This window comes from Protomyces lactucae-debilis, assembly GCF_002105105.1.
Source record: "Protomyces lactucae-debilis strain 12-1054 chromosome Unknown BCR37scaffold_27, whole genome shotgun sequence".
Taxonomy (NCBI): Eukaryota; Fungi; Ascomycota; class Taphrinomycetes; order Taphrinales; family Protomycetaceae; genus Protomyces; species Protomyces lactucae-debilis.
Window position 1 is genome coordinate 34,009 of NW_024468019.1, and position 23,896 is coordinate 57,904.

At 50.6% G+C, this 23,896-nt stretch overlaps 18 protein-coding genes and 1 non-coding gene across 19 annotated transcripts; 8 read left to right on the forward strand and 11 right to left on the reverse strand.

The window, feature by feature from the left end:
* Positions 1-96: 96 nt before the first annotated feature.
* Positions 97-1,392, reverse strand: BCR37DRAFT_193127 (oligomeric Golgi complex subunit 8). Its single transcript, XM_040866313.1, has 2 exons — positions 183-1,392; positions 97-140 (listed from the first exon to the last, which is right to left on the reverse strand). The coding sequence occupies exon 1, from the start codon at positions 1,279-1,281 to the stop codon at positions 223-225; it is 1,059 nt and encodes a 352-aa protein (XP_040722198.1). The 5' UTR covers positions 1,282-1,392; the 3' UTR covers positions 97-140; positions 183-222.
* BCR37DRAFT_384139 (Metalloenzyme, LuxS/M16 peptidase-like protein) lies at positions 1,067-2,896 on the forward strand. The gene has a single exon (XM_040870175.1). It carries the CDS (start codon positions 1,329-1,331, stop codon positions 2,811-2,813), a length of 1,485 nt encoding a protein of 494 aa, XP_040722199.1. The 5' UTR covers positions 1,067-1,328; the 3' UTR covers positions 2,814-2,896.
* BCR37DRAFT_193109 (peptidase M76 family-domain-containing protein) lies at positions 2,833-3,638 on the reverse strand. The gene has a single exon (XM_040866312.1). It carries the CDS (start codon positions 3,529-3,531, stop codon positions 2,851-2,853), a length of 681 nt encoding a protein of 226 aa, XP_040722200.1. The 5' UTR covers positions 3,532-3,638; the 3' UTR covers positions 2,833-2,850.
* Positions 3,639-3,652: 14 nt separating this feature from the next.
* BCR37DRAFT_384141 (glutamate 5-kinase) lies at positions 3,653-4,936 on the forward strand. Its single transcript, XM_040870176.1, has 3 exons — positions 3,653-3,700; positions 3,738-4,036; positions 4,076-4,936. The coding sequence occupies exons 1-3, from the start codon at positions 3,670-3,672 to the stop codon at positions 4,898-4,900; spliced, it is 1,155 nt and encodes a 384-aa protein (XP_040722201.1). The 5' UTR covers positions 3,653-3,669; the 3' UTR covers positions 4,901-4,936.
* Positions 4,536-6,207, forward strand: BCR37DRAFT_193210 (transcription initiation factor TFIID subunit 6). The gene has a single exon (XM_040866314.1). The coding sequence runs from the start codon at positions 4,925-4,927 to the stop codon at positions 6,188-6,190; it is 1,266 nt and encodes a 421-aa protein (XP_040722202.1). The 5' UTR covers positions 4,536-4,924; the 3' UTR covers positions 6,191-6,207.
* A 17-nt stretch (positions 6,208-6,224) lies between these two features.
* BCR37DRAFT_395604 (putative glycine--tRNA ligase) lies at positions 6,225-8,159 on the reverse strand (the record flags this gene model as incomplete). Its single annotated transcript, XM_040871645.1, has 1 exon — positions 6,225-8,159. The coding sequence occupies one exon, from the start codon at positions 8,157-8,159 to the stop codon at positions 6,225-6,227; it is 1,935 nt and encodes a 644-aa protein (XP_040722203.1).
* A 357-nt stretch (positions 8,160-8,516) lies between these two features.
* BCR37DRAFT_389721 (uncharacterized protein) lies at positions 8,517-9,125 on the reverse strand (the record flags this gene model as incomplete). The annotated part of the gene is made up of 1 exon (XM_040870764.1): positions 8,517-9,125. One exon carries the CDS (start codon positions 9,123-9,125, stop codon positions 8,517-8,519), a length of 609 nt encoding a protein of 202 aa, XP_040722204.1.
* Positions 9,126-10,398: 1,273 nt separating this feature from the next.
* BCR37DRAFT_384145 (uncharacterized protein) lies at positions 10,399-11,339 on the reverse strand. Its single transcript, XM_040870177.1, has one exon. The coding sequence runs from the start codon at positions 11,082-11,084 to the stop codon at positions 10,464-10,466; it is 621 nt and encodes a 206-aa protein (XP_040722205.1). The 5' UTR covers positions 11,085-11,339; the 3' UTR covers positions 10,399-10,463.
* A 409-nt stretch (positions 11,340-11,748) lies between these two features.
* BCR37DRAFT_t45 lies at positions 11,749-11,821 on the reverse strand. Its single transcript has one exon. It is a non-coding gene; the product is annotated as a tRNA-Phe (tRNA).
* An 87-nt stretch (positions 11,822-11,908) lies between these two features.
* BCR37DRAFT_384146 (uncharacterized protein) lies at positions 11,909-12,918 on the forward strand. The gene has a single exon (XM_040870178.1). The coding sequence runs from the start codon at positions 11,925-11,927 to the stop codon at positions 12,453-12,455; it is 531 nt and encodes a 176-aa protein (XP_040722206.1). The 5' UTR covers positions 11,909-11,924; the 3' UTR covers positions 12,456-12,918.
* BCR37DRAFT_337696 (uncharacterized protein) lies at positions 12,481-13,425 on the reverse strand (the record flags this gene model as incomplete). The annotated part of the gene is made up of 1 exon (XM_040867272.1): positions 12,481-13,425. A coding segment is annotated over one exon (945 nt), but the record flags the coding sequence as incomplete, so codon positions are not given.
* A 223-nt stretch (positions 13,426-13,648) lies between these two features.
* Positions 13,649-14,488, reverse strand: BCR37DRAFT_384147 (uncharacterized protein). Its single transcript, XM_040870179.1, has one exon. The coding sequence runs from the start codon at positions 14,473-14,475 to the stop codon at positions 13,885-13,887; it is 591 nt and encodes a 196-aa protein (XP_040722208.1). The 5' UTR covers positions 14,476-14,488; the 3' UTR covers positions 13,649-13,884.
* Positions 14,489-16,448: 1,960 nt separating this feature from the next.
* BCR37DRAFT_337749 (SCA7 domain-containing protein) lies at positions 16,449-16,607 on the reverse strand (the record flags this gene model as incomplete). Its single annotated transcript, XM_040867276.1, has 1 exon — positions 16,449-16,607. A coding segment is annotated over one exon (159 nt), but the record flags the coding sequence as incomplete, so codon positions are not given.
* A 169-nt stretch (positions 16,608-16,776) lies between these two features.
* On the forward strand, positions 16,777-17,179 carry BCR37DRAFT_193256 (uncharacterized protein). Its single transcript, XM_040866315.1, has one exon. The coding sequence runs from the start codon at positions 16,896-16,898 to the stop codon at positions 17,103-17,105; it is 210 nt and encodes a 69-aa protein (XP_040722210.1). The 5' UTR covers positions 16,777-16,895; the 3' UTR covers positions 17,106-17,179.
* A 310-nt stretch (positions 17,180-17,489) lies between these two features.
* BCR37DRAFT_193278 (uncharacterized protein) lies at positions 17,490-18,436 on the forward strand. The gene has a single exon (XM_040866316.1). The coding sequence runs from the start codon at positions 17,565-17,567 to the stop codon at positions 18,402-18,404; it is 840 nt and encodes a 279-aa protein (XP_040722211.1). The 5' UTR covers positions 17,490-17,564; the 3' UTR covers positions 18,405-18,436.
* BCR37DRAFT_384150 (MBOAT, membrane-bound O-acyltransferase family-domain-containing protein) lies at positions 18,412-20,152 on the reverse strand. Its single transcript, XM_040870180.1, has 2 exons — positions 19,776-20,152; positions 18,412-19,734 (listed from the first exon to the last, which is right to left on the reverse strand). Exons 1-2 carry the CDS (start codon positions 20,099-20,101, stop codon positions 18,468-18,470), a joined length of 1,593 nt encoding a protein of 530 aa, XP_040722212.1. The 5' UTR covers positions 20,102-20,152; the 3' UTR covers positions 18,412-18,467.
* Positions 20,153-20,182: 30 nt separating this feature from the next.
* On the reverse strand, positions 20,183-21,656 carry BCR37DRAFT_193378 (S-adenosyl-L-methionine-dependent methyltransferase). Its single transcript, XM_040866320.1, has 3 exons — positions 21,418-21,656; positions 21,123-21,375; positions 20,183-21,069 (listed from the first exon to the last, which is right to left on the reverse strand). The coding sequence occupies exons 2-3, from the start codon at positions 21,267-21,269 to the stop codon at positions 20,440-20,442; spliced, it is 777 nt and encodes a 258-aa protein (XP_040722213.1). The 5' UTR covers positions 21,270-21,375; positions 21,418-21,656; the 3' UTR covers positions 20,183-20,439.
* BCR37DRAFT_193282 (uncharacterized protein) lies at positions 21,179-22,010 on the forward strand. Its single transcript, XM_040866317.1, has one exon. The coding sequence runs from the start codon at positions 21,365-21,367 to the stop codon at positions 22,001-22,003; it is 639 nt and encodes a 212-aa protein (XP_040722214.1). The 5' UTR covers positions 21,179-21,364; the 3' UTR covers positions 22,004-22,010.
* Positions 22,011-22,398: 388 nt separating this feature from the next.
* BCR37DRAFT_384153 (nucleotide-diphospho-sugar transferase) lies at positions 22,399-23,840 on the forward strand. Its single transcript, XM_040870181.1, has one exon. The coding sequence runs from the start codon at positions 22,530-22,532 to the stop codon at positions 23,811-23,813; it is 1,284 nt and encodes a 427-aa protein (XP_040722215.1). The 5' UTR covers positions 22,399-22,529; the 3' UTR covers positions 23,814-23,840.
* The last annotated feature ends 56 nt before the right edge of the window (positions 23,841-23,896 follow it).

Genomic DNA, 23,896 nt, shown 5'->3' on the forward strand with positions numbered 1-23,896 from the left:
GCGCAGCTGCATTTGCGAGCTCAAGTAACGACCCCTGGTGCCAATTCTTCTGCTGTCTCATCTCGCTAGCCCGCAGCTCAAGGTACTGGGCTGTATAGGCAATCTCCAACAGAGCTTCATGCCAATGGGCATGAACAAAACTAACGAAGGTCAGCATAGTCTTGAGCTTTTGACGTACTTACGCAAATGCCTTCATTGTCAACGGAATATCGTACTTGTATGCTAAGGTTCGAGCTTTCTGGCCATAGCTCGCTGATTCGCCACGACTGGGTAGACTTCCTCGCTTGAACCAAAGTGCGGCAACAGCATGCTGGTGAAATCACAACCAACTCGCGCCATCGACTGCGCTGTATAAAGGAGCTGCGTCAAGAGACTCTGTCGCGCCACCTTTCCTTCAACGTGCGGTAATGCATCACTCAATCGTTGCAGAAGATCTGTAACAATGCGTTGCGCAAAGTGAGGGAGCCAGTTGTGTGAAAAGTCGTCTGCCGCTTTGTCGTCAAAGATGGACGAATATTGTGACAAGATGGCAAATGCTTGTTCTCTGAAAATCTCCACTTGCTTCTTGATGCTGCGTTCGACAGGTGACGTAGGGACTGCGGCATATGCTGCAACGAGCGCATCATAGCGGCCTTTGAGGAAGAGATAGCGTAATTCAGCTTCTTCAAAACTCCCTGTGCGCCGGAGCAAGCCGATGACTTTCAATGCGACAGGCAGCTTTTGTGGACGGTTGAGTAGGCCAAGCAATTGAAGTGTCATGCGTTCCATCTCTTCTTCTGCTCGAACTACTAGACTCTTTACGAGCCGCGAATTCGGATGGCGCGAGGCGATGCGGCCTAGATGAAGATACAAGTCTGCCGCTTCTGCATAGTAGCCCTGCGAAACGCATTGTCTCACTGTGGCAGGCAGATCAAGTAGTTCCTGAAGTCTTGATTCATTTCGTTCAAGGAGCGCTGCTTCTTTGCGCACTTGATGGATACCAGCCAATCGCTCTGCATCAAACATGGCAGCCTGCTCAAGCTTTGGCAGTTTCGCTCTGAAAGACTCGAGCGAGCGCGTCAAATCTGGAAGTACAGAGAGCACTTGTGATTGCGCAGGAGAAAAAGATGCAGCTTCGCGCACAGCAAGGGCCTTAAGTGACGCATCTAGGCTGTGCTCTTCCGCTGCTAACAGTCCCGCTTGTTTCGCGAGCTGCATTTGAGAAAGCGCTGTCAAGTGACTGAGATAAGAGCGTGCTGTTTCTGAGTCTTGCACAGCGAGAGAAGAGAGCAGCACCTCCATAGCTTCCGAAGCTAGTCTATCTAGAGCATGCGTGGTGGGTGGTCGTGATGGTTGCGGTCGAATCTGAAATTCAAACCGACAAAGACAACATCTATACACATACGGCGAAAGGCGACATGCTCAGATGCTTCAGAGCGAGGCTGCCCAGATTAGCGCATCCGGGCTGTCGATATAAATCAACATCGCCCTTTCCAGCACCTGATAAGGTCACGACATTGGCCAATGGTCTCCGCGTGGCGACCGAACCAGTACCCGGGCATTTTTCTGCTGTTGGCGTATTTGTTGAGGCAGGTTCTAGATTTGAGCATACGCCGGCGCTCTCTGGCGTCAGTCACATCGTCGACCGGCTTGCCTTCAAGTCAACAAAGTCTCGTTCGCAGATGGACATGATTCAAGCGCTTGAATCGCTTGGCGGGACACAAATGTGTTCGTCTTCTCGAGAGGCCTTGATGTACACAGCGAGTGTCTTCAATCAGGACGTTGAGACGATGACGGAACTGCTGGCGGATACAATACGGAATCCCCTCATTACTGAAGAAGAAGTACAAGCTCAGTGCGAAACAGCTGAGTATGAAATCAACGAGATTTGGCAAAAGCCGGAAATGATTCTACCAGAGTTACTGCATGGTGCCGCGTACAAAGGAACCCTTGGTAATCCGCTTTTGTGCCCGGAAGAACGTCTACCGTACATGACGCGGCAAAGCGTGCTCGACTATCGAGCACAGTTCTTTGTTCCGGAACGCATCGTCGTTGGGTTCGTTGGTGTTCAACATGACGAAGCTGTGCGTCTTGCAGACAAGTATTTGGGCAGTATGCAGCCAGGCAAGCCGATCAAGACGCCTGCAGCACAGTACACGGGTGGAAGTACCTTCTTGCCATCATCAAGCATCCCGAATGAGCCATGGACACACTTGCACATTGCGTATGAAGCGCCGAGTCTGCAATCCAAAGATATCTATGCGCTTGCCACACTGCAAATACTGCTTGGTGGCGGTGGGTCCTTCAGTGCAGGTGGTCCTGGTAAGGGTATGTACTCGCGGCTTTACCTGAACGTCCTCAACCAATATGGTTGGATTGAATCATGCCAAGCCTTCAATCACACCTATCGTGATTCTGGACTCTTCGGTATCTGTGCGTCGTCTCGTCCGGATTCAAGCTATGCTATGGCTGGTGTGATTGCCAAAGAGCTCGCATCGCTCTATGATACTGGTTCTCGCGGGATTGGTAAGATTGAAGCACAACGTGCCAAGAACCAGCTTCGTTCATCACTCCTCATGAATCTCGAGAGCAAGATGATTTGTCTTGAGGATCTTGGCAGGCAGGTACAGTCGCTCGGTGTACGGTTATCGGCTGAAGAGATGTGCCACCACATTGAAGTCTTGACGGTAGGTGACTTGCAAGCACTGGCGTATCGCATGCTGTCTGCAGAGATTGGGTCACGCCCGAGTGTCGTTGCTGCCGGGCAAGGAGTTGAGAGGATTGGAGATATCTATGGTCAATTACGTCGGCATGGGCTTCAGCATGCGCACTAGAAATCTCTTGCATAGCATAAATGAAAGCATAGTAGCATTAGTAGATGCGTTCAAACGGTCTTGTATCTTGGAAGCAAGAGTCAAAGACAGAATTGACAAGGAAGGTTGCCTCATCCAGATTCTTGACAGCCGGATTTGCAGCCACTGCTCGAGCAGCCCGTCTCCTGACACACGCTTGATGATGCCGCGCGATCCCCGTGACGCCAGTATTGCCAGCCTTGTATTCTCTCCACCACCCGCACTCACCAGAGAGGCTAGCTGCGCGGATCTCTGAGCATGCATGGTGTTTTGGGTTTCGCCAGTCGACCTTGAACCTGCATCGATCGAATGCATGGACAAGCTCATGCATGAGTGTCTTTTCGACTTCAGCTTGAGCTGTTGCTTGATTACTGCAGAGTCGAATGCCACGATCAGGATGGAAGCCTCCCTTTTGGCTGAGACAGGGCCCACAAGTGATTTGCTCGGTCGTCATGCCACAGCCTACTTTGTCGAGTTCCTTGAGCATAAACAAGACACCGGGCGAGCTGGAGAGCAGAAAGTCTCGGGACTTGTTGCAGCGATCAAGCATAGGCTGTGCGTATGTTTCATCACGCCAGGCTCGATACTGCTGCTGTTCGTTGGGAGAAGCACGCCCGACAAGGCAGTTCATTGAGAGGAGCCATTGGTCAAAAGAGGAGAGCTTTTTGTAATCTTCCAGTGGGCTACCTGTTGGATTCATAATAGCAGGTCGCAGCTCTTCAGCGTATCTTTAGCTCTTTCTCCAGAATAGCTACTCTCAACAATAGTATAATATGTAGTTCCTGGTGTAGTCCTTGATATTTGATCTTTTTTGTCCTTCAGCTGCGACGACAAGAAAATGCGCAAGAGTACCATCGTCATCAAGCTCGGTACGCGCTCGGTCTATATGCTCAGCGCTCACCATAGGCACATCTTCTATTTGCGATGAACACTCGCATGAACCTCTGCTAGCAAATCTCTCGCTCCTCGTTGAAACTGCCACTCGGCTGCGACGAAATGGCCATCGTGTTGTTATTGTCTCTTCTGGCGGTATTGCCATGGGTCTACGCCGCTTGGATCTTCCAAAACGACCCAAAGTATTAGCAGCCGTTCAGGCGATTGCAGCTGTAGGACAATGTCGCTTGATCGCGCTCTGGGATGACTTGTTTCGGCAGCTAAGACAGCCTGTTGCACAGATTCTCCTCACACGGAATGACATTGCAGATGTATGCTGCTTGTTTGCTTGAACAATGCTAATGATACAGAGATCACAATACCTAAATGCAAGAAATACATTGTCAGAGCTGCTCGACATGGATGTCATTCCCATTGTTAATGAGAACGATACTCTTGCTGTGTCTGAGATCAAGTTTGGCGATAATGACACCCTCAGTGCCATCACAGCAGCACTCGTGTCTGCAGACTACCTGTTCCTCATGACAGATGTGGATTGTCTCTATACAGGCAATCCACGCACGCATGCAGATGCAAAGCCCATTCAGGTGGTGAGTGATTTCAGTACTCTCGAAGCCGATGTCAGTGAAGCAGGCTCAGCAGTCGGTACAGGCGGCATGTTCACAAAGATTATTGCTGCAAAACTAGCAGCGAGTGCAGGCGTCACCACCATCATTACTCGCGGTTCTATTCCTGCTCGAATCATCGAGATTGTTGCAGGCCTGGAAAGAAGCGGTGGCAGTAACGAAGAGAACAGCTTACCGCCGCATACTCGGTTTTTACCCTCAGAACAAACGACCAAAGACAGACATATCTGGCTGCTGCATGGACTACACGTCGAAGGCCGTATTGTCATTGATGCCGGTGCGCACCGTGCCATATGTCGCGTGAACAAGGCTGGCTTGCTGCCTGCGGGTGTTTTGCGGGTGGAAGGTCATTTTGCTGCTCAGCAGGCCGTTTCACTGTGTACGGAGCAGGCGGACGGGTCGCTGCATGAGGTGGCTCGGGCTCTGAGCAACTATGCTGCGAGTGAAGTTGAGCGGATCAAGGGCCACCAGAGCAGCGAGGTGGTCGGGCTGCTTGGATATGCGGACACGGAATATGTCTGCCACAGAGACAACATAGCCTTCCTCTAGACAACCTACTTATTGCAAGAGGCAATGAGCGTGTACAATCCAGAGAGCGTCAGAGACGTCGCAGAGTCTCTCGGCATACCCCATGTCGCAGAGGAAGTCTGCCGCACACTTGCACAGGACGTCGAGTATCGCATCCACGCCATCATCCAGGAAGCAACCAAGTTTATGCGCCATGCGAAACGGACAACCTTGCGCGTCTCAGACATTGATCATGCGCTGCGAGCTCTCAATGTTGAGCCAGTCTATGGCTTTGCGGCGCATAACCCCATCAAATACAGGGAAGCGCCCATTGCAGCGGGTCAACCACCGCTGTACTATGTCGAGGACGAGGAGATTGAGTTTGAGAAGCTGATGCAGATGCCGCTGCCTAAAGTACCGAGAGAGGTCGCGTATACTGCGCACTGGCTTGCCGTCGAGGGTGTCCAGCCAGCGATACCTCAGAACCCTGCGCCGCAAGAAGTCGCGACCCAGGAAGAGACAGAGGCTGCAACGACAGAGGTCAAGCCGCTCGTCAAGCATGTTCTATCGAAGGAACTACTGCTCTATTTCGAACGCATTAGTAAAGCATTGTTGGATGAAGACAATGAGACGATGCGACAGGCGGCATTGGCATCCTTACGCAGTGACCCAGGCTTGCACCAGCTCTTGCCCTACATCATTCAATTCATTGCGGAAAAGGTCACGCATAATCTACGCAACCTGTTTGTGCTCGAGACGATGATGCGTGTTGCTGCGGCCGTCCTTGAGAATGCAAATCTCTTTGTTGAGCCATATATTCATGGCTTGATCCCTTCGTTGCTCACTTGCATTGTTGCAAAGAAGCTAGGGAGCGGCACAGACGATCACTACAGTCTGCGTGACTTGGCCGCTTCGATTCTGGGTGCGCTATGTGATCGTTTTGGAGAATCATTTACGTCGCTCAAGCCAAGAGTCACCAAGACATTGCTCAGGGCATTCCTCGATAACAAGAAGCCACTTACGACACAATACGGCGCTATTCGAGGCTTGACGCGTATGGGTCCAGAAGTTGTGCGTGTCTTGGTCTTGCCCAATACCAAGATTTACGAGCTTGTGCTCCAGCCAGAATTGAAGGAAGGCAAAGAAGAGGCGAAGAAGTGTCTTGAGGCGCTACAGGAGGCCATTGAGACGATCGCAGAAGAGCAAGTGGGACAGGTGGCGATACCAGATGATGTACGCGATGTGCTCAATGAGCGTGTGGGCGTGCTTCTCACTGACTATGTCCTTGCAAAGCAGGATGACCGGCTGGTCCGCGTCTTGCTCTCGACATGAGGAAGGCATCGCTTAGCTATATAGGTCTAAAGTCTCATGCTTCTGTCGACGAAAACTCGCCATACTTGGCCAACACATCCGACCAAGCAACACGGCCACGTACAAGATCATCCAGTACAGCCAGAATCTCTGACTCCATAGCGCGAATCTGCTTAGTCGTGTCGCGTTCACGCAGTGTCAGACTGCCATCTTCAACAGTCTGGAAGTCAATCGTAATACCAAACGGTGTGCCGAGCTCATCATTCCGTGCGTAACGCCGACCAATTGCAGCAGATGAGTCGTCCACTTTGCTGGAAATCTCCAAAGCGCGAAGTTTTGCAGAGAGGCCTGGAAGAAGCGAGAGCAGCTGGGCATTGCCGGAGAGGGGCACGAGCAACACTTTGGTTGGGGCAATGACAGGTGAGAAGGAGAGCACACCTCGCTCAACGTCATTGGGCCGACACCAAAAGGCATGTTCGAGGACGGAGTAGAGGATACGACCGATACCGAACGAAGGCTCAATCACGTTGGGCGTGTATTCGCGAATGTTGGACACAATTTCCTTCAGCTCGAGCTTGACAAGATCTGGAGAGATGCTCTGACCGACAACATTGATGCAACCATTCGAAGCAGCTTCCTCTTTCTCTTGGATTGACATGGCTTCAATTGCTGCTTCAATGGATTTGGCGTCCTTCTTGAACTTCATGCCAAAGTCCTTGCGATTGATTTGAGGGATCCACTTTTGCTCAACGAGTGGTTCCTTGAGTGCTTCACGCACAACCAATGCAGCCCCCGTCTTTTTCGCATGCACGCTCAAATCATACGCAGACCGATCGGCACATCCTACACACTCGATCCAGCCATACGTGGTATGAATCTCTGCATCCCAACAATCGCAAGCATAGTGTGCCATTTCCGTATTCATGTGTTGCCTGAACCGCAGTCTTGTCGGATCAATGCCAATCTTTTGCAGAAACAAAAAGATGCGAGCAAGGAAGTAGCCAAGTGTTTGATTGTCCACCATACCAGATGAGACTGCCTCATCGACACTCATCTCCAAAATGTCTGTTTTACCATCAAGTTGTGTCTGTTTTGGTAGGAACCGCAAGACGGTCTCCTTGACCTCGTCAAAGCGGTCATGCGACTTGTCATTCGGATCAACAAAGTGCTCTACCTCTGCCATCAGAAACTCGCGTACCCGCAAGAGACCAGAACGAGGCGCAATCTCGTTTCTGAAGGATTTGCCGATACTGGCCGATGCAAATGGCATGCGAGAGTTGTTGAACTCAAGGAGCTTTGCAAAGTTGAGGAACTGGCCCTGTGCAGTCTCTGGACGGAGATATGCTTTGAATTGGCCTGTTGGACCAATCTGAGTGTCAAACATGAGGTTGAACTGAATAGGTGGCTCTAAGACGGCATTGTTGGCAGGGTTGCGAATGTCATACTTGACAAGCAGCTCACCAAGCTCTGGCCCGGAGTAACCATCAATCTTTGCGAGACAAGACTCGTATTCCTCCAAGGTGGCTTCATCCAGCTTGACCGCAGCAATACTCTTGACCTTCTTTTTGCGCTTCTTCTTCTCGTCTGACTCTTCCACAGCCTCAACCTTGACACCTGTTGCCTCCCGATGACCTCTGATGCGGCCTTCCAGAACCTCCTCCACCAAGTGATCTACGCGAAAGATTTCACCAGTGGTCTTGTCCTTGGTCATCCAATCTGCAAACTTGTCAACATGGCCAGATGTCTTGAGCACTTCCGCAGGCGTCAAGCACGTCGTGTCTACCTCCAACATGGAGTCATTGATGATGAAGTGTTTCCGCCAGAGATCAATGATGTTGGCTTGTAGTGCACATCCAGCTGGCCCGTAATCATACAAGCCGGAGACGGAGCCATAGATATCAAATGATGGGCCATAAAAGAAGCGCTTCTTGATGACTTCGTCTAGTTGTGGTCGTTCAAAGTGGCCTGTGCCTGCGGGTCGTCCTGCCATTATTCTAATATTTCTTTTAAATGAGACTGGATGAAGCTGACGGATGCGACTGAGCATGCAGCAGCTGGTCGCAGACAAGATGATGAGATTTGTAGTGTCAAAAGCGCCGTCTGACCGTGGGAAAAGTGTTGAGATAGAAAGCGACAGCAGCGCTGGTCATGGACTCATATGCCGGTCTGGACTCCTAATGATGCTTGCAATTGCTGGTCTGCTGGATCACTGATCAAGCCTTAGCTGCTTTGAATGGAGACTTTGTTCTATGAAGGAATCAATGGTCCTAGAACTGAACTTTGGGTCACTCAGGCACAAGGCCAGCTGCGGCGATGTCCAGCCCGATACTTTTCATTGATTGTCGCCTCAAGCACAGTATAGCTTCTGGCAGGTGACGAACGAGTTCTTGGGCTTGGTCTTGTCCTCTCCATACTTGCATCCTACATATGCTGCGTCGCGTCTCTCATCTGTACTCCTGGAAATGAGGAAGCCATACTCCAGTGCGGCATCGGCCATCGATGGCCACTGGGGTAACGCATCTTGATTCTTGTACTGACCGTCTTCACAGAACATAAAGGCATGGCCACGGTCTCCTCGATTGCCGGAAGTCTTTTTGAACTTGTGTGCCTCATGGAGCAATTCGCTCTGACGAAGCAATGCATAAGTTGCGTTGTTGACAACAACAGGATAGCAGTCTGCCTTTGGGTCTGTTGGGCAAGAAACCTTCTCAAGCTTGGGTCCGATCGACCTACCAGTCTTCTGCAAGACCACGCATGAGCTCTTTGGAACACTGACTTTGAGGTCCTTCAGAAATTTGGCCCTATCAACAGAGACAAAAGGGTACGCCACTGCAAACTTCAGGCTATTCAAGACGGCCAAATCATACTTGCACGTCTTGCTAGTTGCGAGAGCTGCACATTGATGCAGCACTTGGCTGAATGCCAGAACGAACATACCAACCACTGTATTGCGCATTGTCGTTGTGCTTTGGTCAGACTGCTTGGTGAAAAAAATGGGCGAGCGGGACCATTTTATGGACCTCTCGATTGTATCATTTCAGGAGCCATCGCAAATGTCCGACATCTCGACTCTTGTGCACAGGAGCAACAGTGTTTCTGGAGCATTTCAATCGGATGCTATCACGCTATCTACCAAGTGCAATCCAAGAGATGATCAGATAGCATGCGAACAAATCAGGAGGTAGACAGATGGGACCCCGAATTCTCACCCACTTGGCGAGATGACAAGATGGAGGATAGTTTTGTGAAGTGAGGCATTGACTCATTTGGTCTTGAAATGCGTCGCAAGTGACCATGCTGCTATTGTGGGTTGTCAAATGAGTCGACGAGACTCGGAGACCTCGCATGACTTGCATCTCGCAGTTTGGCTCGAAGTAAGTTCAAGCAACAGTATTGGAAATGAGCTGTTTGTCCTTGCGATGTATCAACACTCTAACCCTCGCGGGCCCGCATTATCCTTGGCAGCTTTGGAGATATGCATTCCATTCACCATGAAGGGATTTGAAGGATGATATATTGCTATACAGACGAAATTGATGGGTAGCTATAGCCTTCAGTGGCCACGGCCATCGAAATCCGCTCGAAACCCTGTGATCGAAGTGTTGTCCTTGTAGGTGCGCACTTGAAGACGCCATACTGGCCTTGTCAGAGTCTGGGGCTGCAGGTGTTTCACCTTCAGGGCCGCAGCTTTACAATCTAGTATTTGTATTCTGGCTCTGCACCGAAAGCCTTCTCCTTACATTGACCATCGATAACAACAAAGCTTGGTCGGCAGTCGTGCCATATGCAAGAAGCATTGAAGTCATTGCTCAGGCCAAGCTTAGTGTGCACAGCGAGTTGCTGAGCGTTGAGACAGGCAGACCTGTGATTTGCTTGACTGGAGTGCCCGCCCTGACCCCTGAGCGAAACTGCTCAGTTTTCACACATTTCCTGTGCCTTACTCAGGTCGATGCAACACCCATTCTTACGTTCGTGGCAATAGTGCTTGTTTGAATGACGAAGACCAGGGAGATGAGCTACGAGAGAGATAAGCCTCATCTGAGACGACAAGGGCGGTTTTCCAACGATCCTTTCTTTGATTTATCTTTTCATTTGGATTATTGTGGCGATCAGATCGGCTCAAGATGCACCACCAAGAGGCCTGCACATTTGAGTGACCACAATCTCAATATTCGTAACTTTTAATGTGTCTACGAATATTGAATGAAAGTCAATCACCAATAAATCTAGTGTAAAGAAGCCCTTCGGACTATTCACGAGCGACAGGTCTCACAAGTGGGTATATGTAAACGTTTCAAGCACAAGGCCTCTTCTTACAAGTCGCTTCCACTTTATCAGTGCCGAACCAAATGTTATTCTGCTTGAGTGACTGCGAATGGTACCAGCACGTAACAAAGAATCCTTTCCCTTGAGTCACTTCGCCATACTGGAGCGCTGCAAATGCCATAACTGGAGAGCGAGGTAAGAAGTATTCACCTGTCTCTTGAGGGGGTCTCCTATTCTGTCCGCAAAAGAGGAAAGCGGAAAGATTCCCGGCTTTGAGTTTAACGAGGGCCTCCGGGAACTCCGAGACTAGAATATTCGTCTTGTGATTGACGAGAACTGGAAAACAATGGAGTGACATCTCATGAACTTCGCTACATGGTAGTTGTTTCAAGTAACGAGGGTTGCCGCTGGCTCTTTCCACCATGGAGTAGTCTGCGAATAGCACAGTGCATCTATTCTGCTGAAGCAAGATTGTTTTCTTTTCCACAAAGTTGGACTTGTCGGCCATGGGATCGTTGGTGGGATATTGAACTTCGGCATCCTTTGTGAGGGCAATGGCTTCTGCGTCGTAACCGCAACTCACAGAAGCAGAAATGGCTGTCAACCCATGAATCACGAAGACTGCAACGAGGAAATAGGTGAAGCCCATGACGTTGATTGATTGTTGTGTTTTGAAGCTTCAGGGCTCTCCAAAAGATTGTGGTCTTGGTCGGCGGGTCAATGGTTGGAGATGCCGCGCATCTTATACACAATTCTGTTCCCTGATGACGGAAATTTTTGCCCCTGATTAGCTACAGACTTTCGGTTGTGAGAGAAGTAGCAAATATTTGCCATTCTCTTGAAGTTCGTCCGAGCGCGGGCTCCTCCTGCAGGGACCTTTCAGTCCATGATTATTGAACAGCAGCTGCAGTCAGTCTATGAATTTATGCTTGTACCCGAACATCAAAGCTTTGTAATCGCATGAATTTCGGCCTTGCAAATTGTATAGTCGCAGTAAGCTAACCTCACATACTAGATATATATGCGCCTTGAGGTAGATGAAGGCATTGTAGGACAATCCGGAGTCGAAATTGTCATGTGACAGGGTGTTCATGTGGTATACTCGAGCTCTATTGCAACAATGCATGCGGACCACATGCTGCATTGGATTAGTAACCTGATCCCTGAATCCAACTGCAGCCCACCCGCTTCGTACTAACTAAGTTCGTAGTCAAATTCGAGCGTCTCGATCTGCATATGAACAATTTGAAATCATAAATTTGATCCTAAGAAGCTGCATAAATTTAGTAGCAAACCCGAGAAAAAAAACTGTTTGCCCCGAACCCGGATCGAACGGGTGACCTTACGAACTTCAGTCGTACGCTCTCCCAATTGAGCTATCGGGGCTAATGGAACTGGCAACAGCTTGCTTCATCATATCCAGCAAAACAAAAAAATGATTTTACCCAAATAGTAACACTAGCATGCTCCACCAGCCCCCGTACTAGCAATGAGCGAGTCATCACAACCGCCGCGAAAGAAACAGGCCCTATCGCCGCGCTCGCAACACCGCCAGACGATTGAAGCGCTTACGGCTCAAGCACAAGGCAAGGGTCTTCTCACTGCAACAGACACAGCTGCCCCACTTGATGACGATGAAGAGGCGCAACGCTTGAATCCAGGCGGTTACTTGGATCCTGAACAAGCTGCTGAGCGTGCTCGATTGGATGCGCTGGAGGGTGTTGAATATGGACAGGCTGGAGAGCGGAAATCCAAGTACATCCCAACGACGAGTGCGAGTGTCACTGCCACGCAAGGGTCAATTGCTGGTGCTGGATCGGGAGAGTTTCACGTTTACAAGAATTCGAGACGTAGGGAAGCATCAAGGCTGGCAGAGATGGAAGAAGCGCATGAGGAAGCAGTACTGGATGCTGCCTTTGAAGCGAAACGGCGCAAGATCAAGGAGGATGAGGAGAGAAAGTTGGAGAAGAATCGCAAAAAGCGGGAAAAGAAGAAGCGTGCTGGGAAGGCTATGAGCTAGAAGACCTATCTGAGTGCGATTCACCGCGTTCTTGCTGGTCGTCGCGCTTATCCTTGTCCTTTGCAGGATCATACTGGTACATGGGGAAGTCGAGCAATACAGTACGCTTGAGCCAGAGCGGCAACGGTCTGTACAGTGCCGGTGGGAGTGGAACAACAATGGAGGTCGAGTCGAGGTACTTGCGATGGCTATCGCGTTGCTCCGAGTTGTACATCTTCTTTTGGGCAGGCGGCTCTTGCAAAGTCAAGCCACTGACGAAGAGCAGCAGCAGCGTGATGAACAACGGCGACACAATTGAGCCGTACTGTGCACCATATGCACCACCAGAAACAGGCCCGTTGGTAGAAGGCGAGAGACAGAGCATCCATATACCCCACCAGCTAAAGATTTCACCAAAGTAGTTTGGGTGTCGTGATAGCTTCCATACACCTGCATCGCAGAAGCTCTTTGGATGCTTCTTCTTGAACATGTACTTGGTCTGGTCCGCGAGTGCTTCGAACGCAAAGCCAATGACCCAAAAGATAACGCCGACAATATCCCTGCCTGTACCAAACTTGGTTGAACCAGTATTCATCACGGCTGGCGAGTTCAAGATGATGACTGGCATGCTCACGACCCAGCACCAAGCCATTTGAAAGACCCAGAACCCCAAAAACTTGAAGAAGTGATCGCGCTTGTCGTCAAAGCGCGAGTCGCTGCCCGACTTGAGGATGCGGTAGAGTAAGAAGCCAGAAAGCCGCAGACCCCAGATCATGACGAAGATGGAAGCGACGTAGTTGCGCGCATCATTCGGTCGATCGGCGCCGCCCATGAGCAGCGTCATGAGGGCCAAGAGGACGAAATTAGTACCGCCTGCAAAGTCTGTGACTTTGTCAAACTTGAAGGTCCATGCAATGGCGAAGAAGGCAAGGTGGTAGCCGATGGTGGTGAGGAGAGTGCTGCTCAGGTAGTAGCGGTCGAGGACATTGATGGTACCGACTGCCATGCCTCCAGATCCCTGGTGTAGATACTTCGCAGTAGAGCGACGGCCCTTACAGGATACACTGCTTGAGCAAGTGACCGAGTAGATGGCCGCAAGTTTAAGTAGATTTGAGCCGACTTGATATCAAATTCGAGATGATGTCACCAAGCCCGGTGCTTACCTACTCCAGGTACTTCGTCTCAAGCTAGACTAGTATCCGATGGCCATCACTGCTCAGGTCACTGGAGGGCGCTGCTAGTTGAGCTCGTTGAATATTTCTCAGTAGTCATGATAGATAGTAATGCTGAGGGTCTCGTCGTCAACGGAGATCTCAATCAATACGTGATTGAAGCTTCGAATTCATATCAAATCGCAACTACAAACATAGTTTTCAGATTTGCTGCGTACATCACCTTTTGGCTCAGTTGCAAAGACAGAACAACACCATGTGAGACTTGAACACGGCCATCAAACAAAAGGAGCAGGGCGCTGTGCGCGGTCACCACGGGCTTGAAGAGCACAGACACTGCCAGAATCGCCCACATCGCGCTTTGATTCATGGCGTTTCTGCCATGGAGGTCCATTTGGAGGACAACTTGTCGATGGTCCACATTCCGGCTGTCCATAGAATGTATTGGGGTCTCCTGAAAAGTGGCCCGTGTATAGGTATTGCTGAGGTGCGTTAGGATCATCAGACGCTGGACATTGGTAATATATCGACAATGGATCGTCAGAACATGCGAATAGTCCACCAAACCGTGGCACGCCGTTTGGATCCTGCGAGACAGAAGACAAGGTAGGATAAGCATCCCAAAGCGAGAATAGCGATTGCTGCGATCCGGTCTCAGGTGGAAGTGTCGAATCTGCAGGATTGGAAGCGTGCGCTTCAGTGCCGTCTAATGGATGACTGGCTGCACCATCAGGTCGTGTTCCCTTGGCGGCTGAACCTTCCTGAACCTTTTTCGGCGGTTCCGCCATTTGTGATGGTTCTTTTTGCTTTTGACGTCCCGGTGTACAAAGCTTTGGCCTGAAGTAGTGCTGTCCCTTTCCATCAGTCATCTTACAATTGCACCACATATCCCAGTTTATAAGGTCGCAGGATACGTCTTGTTCGTTGACTTCAAAAGTGCTCTGCCAGTGAACCAGTTCAAAAGGGCTATCCATAAGGTCCTCGTTCTTCGCTGTTGTAAAACCTGGCAGTGACAGGCGCGTGAACCAAGTTGTTGGATGACAAATCAGGGTTTTCCAGTTAAGCTGCACTGGTGTCCATGGATAGGTAGTCCAAAACATCTTGCTTTGCTCAGGAGAAACAACAAAGCGCTTGCCACCTGAGTATGAATCGATCACAGGCATTCTGATCTTGACTTTGTTCCTGATTTGACAATAACATGTAGCAAAACAGTGATCCGTGTTGATGTCTAGTCTGTGTACATCTCGAAACGTACCAAAGACAGCCCTGTCGCTTTGTAGGCATTTCCACGGGCCGACCCACCTGTTCTGTCCAAGCTCAGCAAAATAAGCATGATAATATTGCTGTCCAGCATCCTTACACTCAGCTTTGCAATGCTCGTCGAGACCGTCGCGGACTGCTGCACTGCTGCAGGTCTCTGGATCCAATTGTACCGTAGATGCTGATTGCTTCTGCAGAGTCATGCTGTAGCAATTGCGCTCAAGATCATTTGTGTAGGCCCGGAAAATGAGTTCGGCTGGGGATGTCGACGTAGGCGCAACGCGAGCAATAGAAGTTTGTCCCTTGCTCGATCCACTTGTCCCAGAGGTACCAATGGACTTTCCCTTCGATTTCGGAGGCGCTCCAGCAGATCGATACAGCAGAAAAACGGTGCAAATTGAGCACAATGCGAGCTTGATTGGCATTGGCCAGACGTGCCATCGTAGCTTCATATCGATGATGACGTGTAAGGTTGGCGGTCAAGAGGGCTCACCATAAAGCAGACGACGAGCGCGAGTGCCTTTTACATGGGGATTTGATGATGCGACATGATTAGCGTCTCAGAGGTGCAACCCAATGATGCATGAGACAACGACGATTCCATCCACGTTGCTTCAGATGTGTTGCTTGGCATGCGCTCTGCGGGCTTGAATATGCGAGCCATTGCTCCCCAGACTTCACGTGCTCACGCTATGCGTGATATGGTGTTACATCCTCATGCAGTCGTGCGTGAGTTCCGATGTTGCAAATGCGCAGAAAATGGAGCGGGCCGGATGACAAGGCCTTGCAGAGCAGAAAGAGAGCCATCCATATCCATATTGTCAGCGTGAGTGACATCAGCCAGACATATCTTTGGAGTTGCATTTCTGAGAGTGTGTGGTGAGTCCACTGGCGACGGTCAAGAATGGTCAGCTGTCGTAAACACGAGCTGCATCTCAAGGTCTCTGATCGGCTACGCGACAGTGCCGAATGGGCCGATCGTTTGCGACCTAAACGCAGGTGGATCAGGAGCAATGGGACATAAAGGCATATGCGCAATGCGTTGAGCAATGGCCCGGATGAGGTAACTCCAATGAGAACGTAGAGGGCGGTATGCTGTTGATCATGCTCATCGAGTGTCACCTTGCTTGTCTCCTGTCTGCAGATGCTGCACTCACTTGCAGAGAGACTTTTGTAGCATTGTGAAGCCGTCCAACAGATGGTGAGAATGCGCAGAGAATGGGCAAGACTTCCATGTAGCAAGAATGCTTGTACATGAGAGCACTGAAAGGGATTGAACTCGCCGTGACTTCAAATGTTACCACGTTGCCCTGGCCGCACGACAGTACTTATCAACTCTCGCATCTTTAGGAAGCGATGCCTGCGATAGGCCGGCATGATCGTGAGGGGCTTTGTCTGTGCTGACTTTTGGGTGGAGCGGCCAATGACGTCCATGACAGCCGCCACTACCTCCAACAAGTCAGCTGGCAGCTTGACCTCGTCTGTGTCTTGAAAAGCCTCATCAGCTGTTCCTTTATATTGTTAGCATTGGTAGACGCCAGTGGACCGTTCGCACTGAGTGATAATTTGACATCTTCTTCTGATACTGCGCCAGTAGAATGTCGTAGGTATGACTTCGTCCAGCAACAGTACGCTTGCTACCCGTCGAGTGCGACTTGCACGTCAAACTGCGTGCGCACAGTCCACCCTGTGGCAACGGTACACCACATTGCCTCTCGATTCCCACAAGGCCCTCGGGTTTGGCTTCCGACTTTTCAGCTTTCTTGCTCTCCTTCTTGACCGCACCCTCCATACTCGTTTGTGTCTTTTGTGGCGCCTTGCGCGGACCTCCAGCCGTGTCAGAGCCAGCAATACTCACTTCATCATCCAATCCAGCGGCTTGCGCTTTCCGCTTCGTAGCGCTTGACTTGTCCGTTGTCTTTTGTACTGACTCACCCGTTGCGCTCTTCGTGGCCTTTGGCGTACAAGAAATACTTGAAGCTCTCCTCCAATTTGCTCGCTCTTGGCTGAAAGTAAAACTGTTACGCGCATGCTCAAATCTCTTCTTAGAGTAGCAAGGCCGCCTTGTCTTGCCCAAAGCTCAATTACTCGTGCAGCAGCTCTTTGCACACGCTTCTCTTCGCCTTGTACGGCTCGCTTGTATGCAACTGTGACGCTAAATCCTTCAGCTCTGCTGATTCCAATGCGCACCCTTCAGGTCTCAAGCAAGGGATGCTTATGCGCTTATCAAACAAGCTGATCTCCAGGGTGGCAAGACCGAGCTGCCCGGACGCACATTCGGGTATTGGCTTCTCGGCACCGCTGGCCTAGTCTATAGTATCATCAGACTTGATGGTCTGACGCGTCTGACGGCATCAGGATTGACTATTACAGAGTGGAAACCCGTCACTAGATCGGTGCCATCTCTTGCAATGAATACTGTAGCGTGTTATGCGAGCATGCAAGCAGTAAGCCGTCAAACTTGGCACCGCTCATAAAGGTCTCTGGAGACCATAGAGACATTACAGTCAGTATAGACGATGATAAGAGGGAGCCTAGTGCACATTTTGGAGGTAAGCTTGGTAGAGGTACATGTAGTCTAGGAGGAAGCAACCTCGCTCAAGCTTAACTTTTCAACTCTCATCGACGACAACTGTTACCAAGAACCAAACCTGCATGGACTGCATCATGATAAGCTCTTTCTGCTCATAGCTAGCTCATGCAAACACAAGCTCAAGTCGCTGCCTATCTCGCAGAACGACATATCCATACCTCCTCAACATGGCTACAAACAGCCTACGCCCACGCAGGCACGCTTCATTCCATTGAACCGCTCACACATACAATCACCAAGCTCCTACTACAAACAGACATCACAGCCTCTCTTGGCCCTGATGCGCCGAGTTTCCCGCCGCTTCCTGATGAGCCTGCTGGTAGTGGCTTTGTTGCACTACGCGCACCAACGGTCGTTCAGATCATGGCCATTGCTGAGATTGGTACCAGTCTTGCCGGTCAGCTAGATGCAGTCGATGCATTACGAGAAAAGCAGAAACCTATTGAACGACGACTTGTACGACTCAATGAAGAGCCCGTTGATGCAGATGGTGCGCAACCTGCCGCAACGGCGCCTATGGCCAGTCACGGCGATCCTCTGAATCTCCCCAAAAAGACATTACGACTCGTCCTTCAAGATGCACGCGGACAGCGACGTTTTGCCATTGAGCAGAAACCAGTCGCTGCGCTCAACTTGCTGCAAACGCCAGTTGGCAGTAAGCTGCTGCTCGATGCAGGCGTTTTGGTCGTGCAAGGTGTTGTCTTGCTCAAAACCCTCACCACTGTGTTTCTAGGCGGCGGTCTACCAGGTCCTGATACACAGTCTGCCTTGACTCGCTTGGATGCGCTTGAAGCGGACCTCAAAGCACGACGAGACGTCTTGCCACGCGCTGAAGGCCCAGTTGCCCAACGAGCGACGCAGCAAGATGCGCAGGCTGTGCGTGGTGCTGCTCGTGCTGCTACTCGTGGACGTGCAAGAGGACGTGGCGGACGTGGTAGATCATGAGACGTTGGTAGATCATGAGACGTCTCTTTCAATCTACACACACTCTAATAATTACCAGATTGGCTAGGTAGCAACAGGCCGGCGCTTGCCTAGCACCTGTTCATCTAAATCCTTCTTGAGGGCTTGGACCTCTTCAGTCAATTGATCACTCAATACATCCACCTTGAGTTCAGGATCCCGTCCAACCTTGGAAGTCTCCTTGCTTGACTTCTCCAAAAGTTGCTGGCGTTGGCGGACTTGACGCTTGACGAGGGCGCCTGCTGGGCTCTTGAAGAACGCCACCGTCAATAGCATACCGACATGCACGTAGAACCCATACCGCAAATCAAACTTGAGAGAGTCCTTGAAGGAGAGGACAACAAAACTCTGGACAATGTATGCCCATGACCATTGCGTCACGGCCCAGCATACAACATCGTACATCCATTTATTGGCAGTAGGCGTCTTCAGGTCGTCTTGCAAGAAGAATGGACGCAGGTTGCGACGATAGTACTTGCCCATTGTTTGTGCAAATGCACCAAGCATAAAGGCAAGGTAGTAGCCAGGGTAAAAGCCATGCCAAATAGCACTTGTTAGGAATGTTGCCAAGGTTGACAGGAATCCCGGTCGTTTACCTTGAGGTGTGACACGCAGGTAGACGTACTGTTTGAGCCATTTATTGGTATTCTTGTTCCAAGCCTCGAGCAAGGCTTTTGTGTTTTGCGAGGTTTCGAATTCATAGGGTGAGATGTTTTCAATGGAAGACCAGTCTTGCTTGCCGTCCTTGTAGCTAAAGCCGAAGCCAGCTAGGATACAACTGCCCTCAGACAATTTCCAGACGCCATAGTACTTGGTGCGATGCGTCAAAGCAAGTGGCATGATATACCAGAATCGGTATAACCAGGATGTTCTCCCAAATCGATCCGACAGCACATCTTGCACGCTGAAGCGTGTACTGAGCCAACTAAAGACTCCGAGCCAGAAGAGACCCTCAAGTGCGCGTCGCAGTGCAGGTCGTCCACTGCGAGGAATCTTGCGGCCTTTTCTGAATCTTGGAGCAGCTTTGATCTGTGCAGGCGGTTCAAAGAGTTGTAGGGAAAGCCATTTCTCGTATTGGGCAAATTCAAAGGCTGGGCCAATGAGCATTGCTGGGAAGAAGAAGACCCAGGCGAGATAAGCATCGAGTGCTGGGAGATGAGTCAGTGCATTCTCCTTTTGAAAGTCGGCGAGGTCCTTCTTTTTGCCGTCCATGATGTTCCATGCGAATGCCGTCAATTTCATGACGAGGACCATTTGTGCGCCTGTGATGTCGACGGCATCGGGATCGTTGGCCCATTGTCTCGCAACTTGACTGACAGTTAGCGAGCGTTCTCAAGCATACTATTGGCATACTTATATGACATGTGACCCATGATGAAGACGAAATTGACCCAGGGCATCAAGGGCGAGTGCCAAAACCCAGCGAGGGTATAAGTTACAAGACTCGAGACGAGGATATGAACGAGTCCAGTCCATAGATCAAACACACCCACCAGGAAGAACAAGCCGCATGCGATGCAAAACAGGTTCCTGAGGCGGGGTTGGTCATCTGGGATACGCTTGAGGAGTCCTGCAAGCGGATATGCAAGCAGGAGACACACGATGGTCTTGAGAGCGTCCAGAGGCAGCCCGACCCTGCCTGCTGCTGCGGCCAGTAGCCTGTCTAGCAGGTCTATCATGGCTTTTCCTATGAGAAGCTGAGTTGTTGCAGGATGAAATTTGGTCTCGTCGTCTTTTTGGTGAAATTGAACAGCAAAGCAGAGTTGAGCAGGTTACCAGACCATCTACATAGCCTTCTACTCGCTGTATCTAGCAGTATGGTGACGGACGACCAGCTCGATACAATCGCAAAGGGACTCGGCGTCTGTATGTGGCAGATTGACTCAAATGCAGGCAGCACGCTAACAGACAGCCATGATGCTGCTCATCGTCGCGTACCACTACGTCGCCAAGAACACAGGCACGCAGTCACCGCCCTCTGCAAAGGCCTAGGAAGAGATCCATCATGGCTGGAGGTCTACAGCTTCTTCATCCAAATCACCCGCACAAAATACGGCAACACCAACCGTCCCTCCGCATCGCGTTCTTGCTCAGGATGCGCCCTCACCATCTCTTCTAGCTCACGTTTGAGCGCTTGTTGCTCCTCTTCCGGTAGCTTCGTAATGAATGACTTGCTCTTTGCACGCTCCCACAATGCTTCTTCTGAGAGGACTTGCGTCGTTTCTTCCACATACTCTTGATACTTGCTCAACAGCGTCGTCTCCTCCAAGGGTTTCTTCCAAAGGCCTTTACGGTACTGCGGTAGCCCTTCATCGTACCGTGTCACAGCAGCGAAATGCTCATCTTGCAGCTGACTGATCCCTTCCCGCTCCAAGTTCCAAATCATACCCAGCATACCACCGGGCTTCAAGACGCGCGAGATCTCAGTGAGTGCGTCATGGTCCGCAAACCAGTGAAAGGCCTGAGCAATGGCCACGGCATCGAAGTGAGCGTCTGGGAAGGGTAAACTGTATGCGCCTGCTGTGACGACGGGGATGTGTGGGGATAATGCGCTCAAGACGTCTAGCATGCCCGTGGAAGGATCAGCCGCCGTCAAGTCATACCCGCGATTATCCAATAGACGTGTAAACTTGCCCGTCCCGCATGCCTGAGTGGTATTAGTCTTGGTATTTGTGGATGAATAGATGGTAGAAGGGTTACCAAGTCGAGGACTTTGGAGCCCTGTTTCAAGCAGAGCCCAGAGATGAGGACGTTGATGGCTGTTGGCGAGTAGGAAGGTCGGGCTTTGTCGTAGAGGACAGCATTGCGGTTGAAGGAGTCTTGGGAGACTTGATGCACTTTGTCCATGGGCGTCGTCGCGTCCTGGACCTGAACCTACAAGTTGAGCTGCTAAGGGACAAGGACCTTGAAGGGCTTCATCTTGAGTCTACCGGGCAGATGAGATGACGGAGAACTGGAAGTCAGTAGGCAACTACTACTGCGACTACTGCAAGACCTTCATCCGCGATGATGCCTTCAACAGGCGCAACCATGAAGCATCAGATAGACACCAAAATGCACTCAAGCGGCAGGTGCGTACCTTGCACAAGAAGCATGAACAGGAGCAACGAGACCTCGCACGGACGAATCGAGAGTTGCTCAAGATGGGAGGGAAAGTCGCGCCTGTTGTGAAGGAAGTAGACAAAAAGCTGCCAAAGAAGGTGAATGTCGGCGTCAAGGCGCAGAAGAAGGAACAGGCTGGTGTTCTGGAGGATGCAGAGATACAACGGCAAGTACTCGCTGCGCAGGCCATGCCTGGACAATGGGCCACAGCGGCAGTCGAAGTGCCACTGACTAGCGACGTCAAGGATGAAGTGAAAGACGAGGCTGAAGAAGGTGATGCGGTGAAAGGCCCGGCATCAGCTCCAGGGCTCTCATCAACGGCACAAGCTCTCAAACGTGTTCGAGAAGGACATGATGATGAAATGCTGGGGTACAAAGTGGCCGTTATGGAGACAAAAGCCAACAACGACGCTGTTGCTGGTCCTGCTGTGGCATTCAAGAAACGTGCACCAAAGACAAGACCTGCTAAACCAACTTGATGTCCTTTCGATGTCATGACCTTTGCCGCCCGTTGTTCTTGATCTCGACAGTTGGTCCCTTTGACGTGCTGATAGCAGCTTCATGCCCTCGCAAGCAAGGCGCCATGTCTGTGGCAATGTCTGTGAAAAATTCATCATATCTACGTTCCGATCTACAGCGCGTTGGCATACTCGAGGGGCTAGTATGCGCCATAGAACCGTGGAATCACTTGCTCGCCTCGATGGCGCGAGTCACTCTGCCGATCGAATACATCTGCTGAGATCAATTGCAGGACTGGACCTGAAAGGCGTCTCAACCATAGCAGCATGACTTATATAGACTTCTATAGACTCCCATCGCGTCCTTCCTGGTCACCTGGTGCCTGACTTCCATCGCGTCCAAATTTCGCAGACGACAAAACTCAAATTTGAGCAGCAGCAGCGACTCTACATCAGACACATCCTCCTTCTTGCTCTCTGCTGCTCTGCGTGCTCAAACTCTGCTGTATACTTCTCTTCTTCTAGCTGCGGCAGCTACACTCTCGTCATGTCTGGACAACGCTCCACAAAACTAGGGCCAGCACCCGAATTCACTGCCATCATCCTCGCTGGTCCAGGCGGCAATCTCGCACCCCTCTCTGATCCTGAAAACATGCCGAAATGCCTCTTACCAGTCGTCAACAGAGCCATGATCTCCTATCCTCTGAGCTGGGTGGAAAAAGCAGGCATCACACACTGCCTTGTGCTGTGTCTTGAAGAACACGAGACTGCGATTGCCGCCTGGATGAAGCAGACGTGGGCCAAATTATCCACAGCAGGACTCAAACCGACCCTTGTTGCCACCTCATCAGATGACGAATTGGTCGGTAGTGCAGATGCCATTCGCTTATTGATGAAGAATCACACAAAACACAAGATTCGCTCGGACGTGGTGATTCTTGCTTGCGACACAGTATGTGATGCTGCGCCCTATGCATTGCTGGACCAGCATCGGCTAGCGGAAGCGAGTTTCACGGCGTTGTATCATCGTCAGCACGGCGAAGACATCATGACTCCTCAAAAACGGGCGAGCAAGACATTCACTGGCTATGAAGCAGAGACCAATACATTATTGCTCAGTCAATCTGAAGCGGATTTGGAAGGTGATGAACTGGAGGTACGCATGTCGATGTTGTGGAAGTACCCGAAAGTCGAGTTGACCACCACCTTGCAAGATTGTCACTTGTATGTCTGCAAGAAATGGATCCTAGACCTCATCGTCAACCTACCAGTCCTCTCCCGTCTCAATACAGAACTACTGCCCTTACTGTGTAAAGCACAATTTCAATCACTCACGCGCCGCAAGTACGATATTCGGGATGATGTTCGCTGCAGTATCCACATCATGGAACAAGACCCGCCTGTCCCCTTTTGTGGCCGTGTCAATATGACACAATCCTACATTGACATCAACAAACATGCGCTGCGTGTGACGACGCAACCACGTCTAGGCGCCAATGTCGTCCTTGGCGATCGATCTACCGTCGGACCTGACTCGTTGGTGGGAGCGGACACCTTGATTGATGATAAAGTCACCATCAAACGTACCATCCTCGGTGCCCACTGCAAGATTGGGAAAATGGCACGCTTGACGGGTTGTCTCATTATGGACAATGTCATTATTGGCGATTCCGTCAAGCTTGAGAATTGTACAGTTGGACAGGGTGCCGTGATTGGTGACCGGAGTAGTCTGCGGGATTGTATTGTTGGTGGCAAGTACACTGTCAGTGACAAGATGGAAGCCAAGAGTGAGCATTTTGTTGTAGGTGGTGAAATTAGCATGACACTTTAGAGAGTAATGTCAATCGGTGTTTGCAGTACGTGCTCTTCACAGTCTGCTGAGGTCCCATTCTCTGCATTCGTGACAAAGAAGTG